The following is a 1153-nucleotide window of genomic DNA, read 5'->3' as shown; positions in this document are numbered from 1 at the left end:
CAGCCAACACATGCACTGCCGAATTTAAAAATCATCACCTGAGAATTTGAAGGGATGCCTTCTGTTTGGCGCCACGCCGCCATTCGACTCTTCACACGCACACCTGAGCTCGCTGCACTGGACGCCACAGTCCACTAAATGTCTCTTTGACGGAGACACCTCAGACGTCTTCTGGTCGACCTTTGGGACGCACAGCTGCTCCTTTCGGACTTCTTCGCTACCGCACACTCCGTCGTCCACCTCGTCCCCTCCGCTCCGGACAGTCAGGTGACCTGTAGACGAGACTCTCTCTCCTGCTGCAGAGCTCAAGAGCGGAGTCACTTCCCGCTCAGGAGAGCCGGCGCCATTCTCCCGCCGCTCGTTTAAAATAAGAGATTCCTGGTTTGGGCTTCGATTAGCCTCGGGTTCAGAAGACCCATTTTCATCCACAGCCTCCGCGGCGGGAGAACAAACAGTTACCTGCCTCTGCGGGCGGGCCGGGGAAGCCGAGGGGTCCTTGTCTGAAGGACTCGTGTTCTGGCCTTCCTCCGCTCCTCTGGCTTCAGAGGCAGAAATCTCACTCGCCATTTCTGGCTTCTTCGGTGGACTCGGCTTCTCAGCCGGCGTGCTGAAGATCAGCCAGCTGTCCGACATGGGGGCCGAGTCGGAGGAGGACAACCTGCGGGTCGGCCTGTCATTCTGGGTGGAGTGTCTGCAGTTCTCAGCTTCCTCCGTCATCTCGACGATGACCTCCGGCTCAAACATGCCGTTCTGCAGCAGCCACTCCTTGGTGGGAACAAACGGGGCGAGAGACTCCACAGACCAAACAGACTCGTTCATGTTCCTCCTGAACCGGCAGCCGCTCAGAGGCATTTGATAAGGAATGATGTCCGCAGTGTCTTCGTGTAGACTCGTCTCGTCGCCGGTCGTTTGCTCGTCGTCCGGGAGCTTGTGGGATTTGTTCAGTGAACGCATCACTTCCTCTCTGCAGGGAAGACGCCGGCTCACAGAGTCCAGCGACTCCACGGGCTCGTCGTCTCCTCTGGACTCTGACAGGAGGTCATAAAGAGCGGGAGGCAGTTTGAGGATCTTGAAGAGGGCTTCACTGTCCTTAGAACTCAGGATACACGCAACGTCTTCATCAGCGTCTTCATCACCGTCAGACGCCGCCGCC

At 57.8% G+C, this 1153-nt stretch overlaps 1 protein-coding gene across 1 annotated transcript; it reads right to left on the bottom strand.

The window, feature by feature from the left end:
- Positions 1-38: 38 nt before the first annotated feature.
- LOC147820177 (uncharacterized) lies at positions 39-1149 on the bottom strand (the record flags this gene model as incomplete). Its single annotated transcript, XM_087174928.1, has 1 exon — positions 39-1149. A coding segment is annotated over one exon (1111 nt), but the record flags the coding sequence as incomplete, so codon positions are not given.
- Between the last annotated feature and the right edge of the window lie 4 nt (positions 1150-1153).

Source organism: Seriola lalandi, unplaced genomic scaffold, assembly GCF_002814215.2.
Source record: "Seriola lalandi dorsalis isolate HSWRI2012SDOR001 ecotype SW California unplaced genomic scaffold, Sedor1 jcf7180001979573, whole genome shotgun sequence".
In the NCBI taxonomy this organism is placed as follows: Eukaryota; Metazoa; Chordata; class Actinopteri; order Carangiformes; family Carangidae; genus Seriola; species Seriola lalandi.
This window is presented reverse-complemented; position numbering and strand designations above follow the sequence as displayed.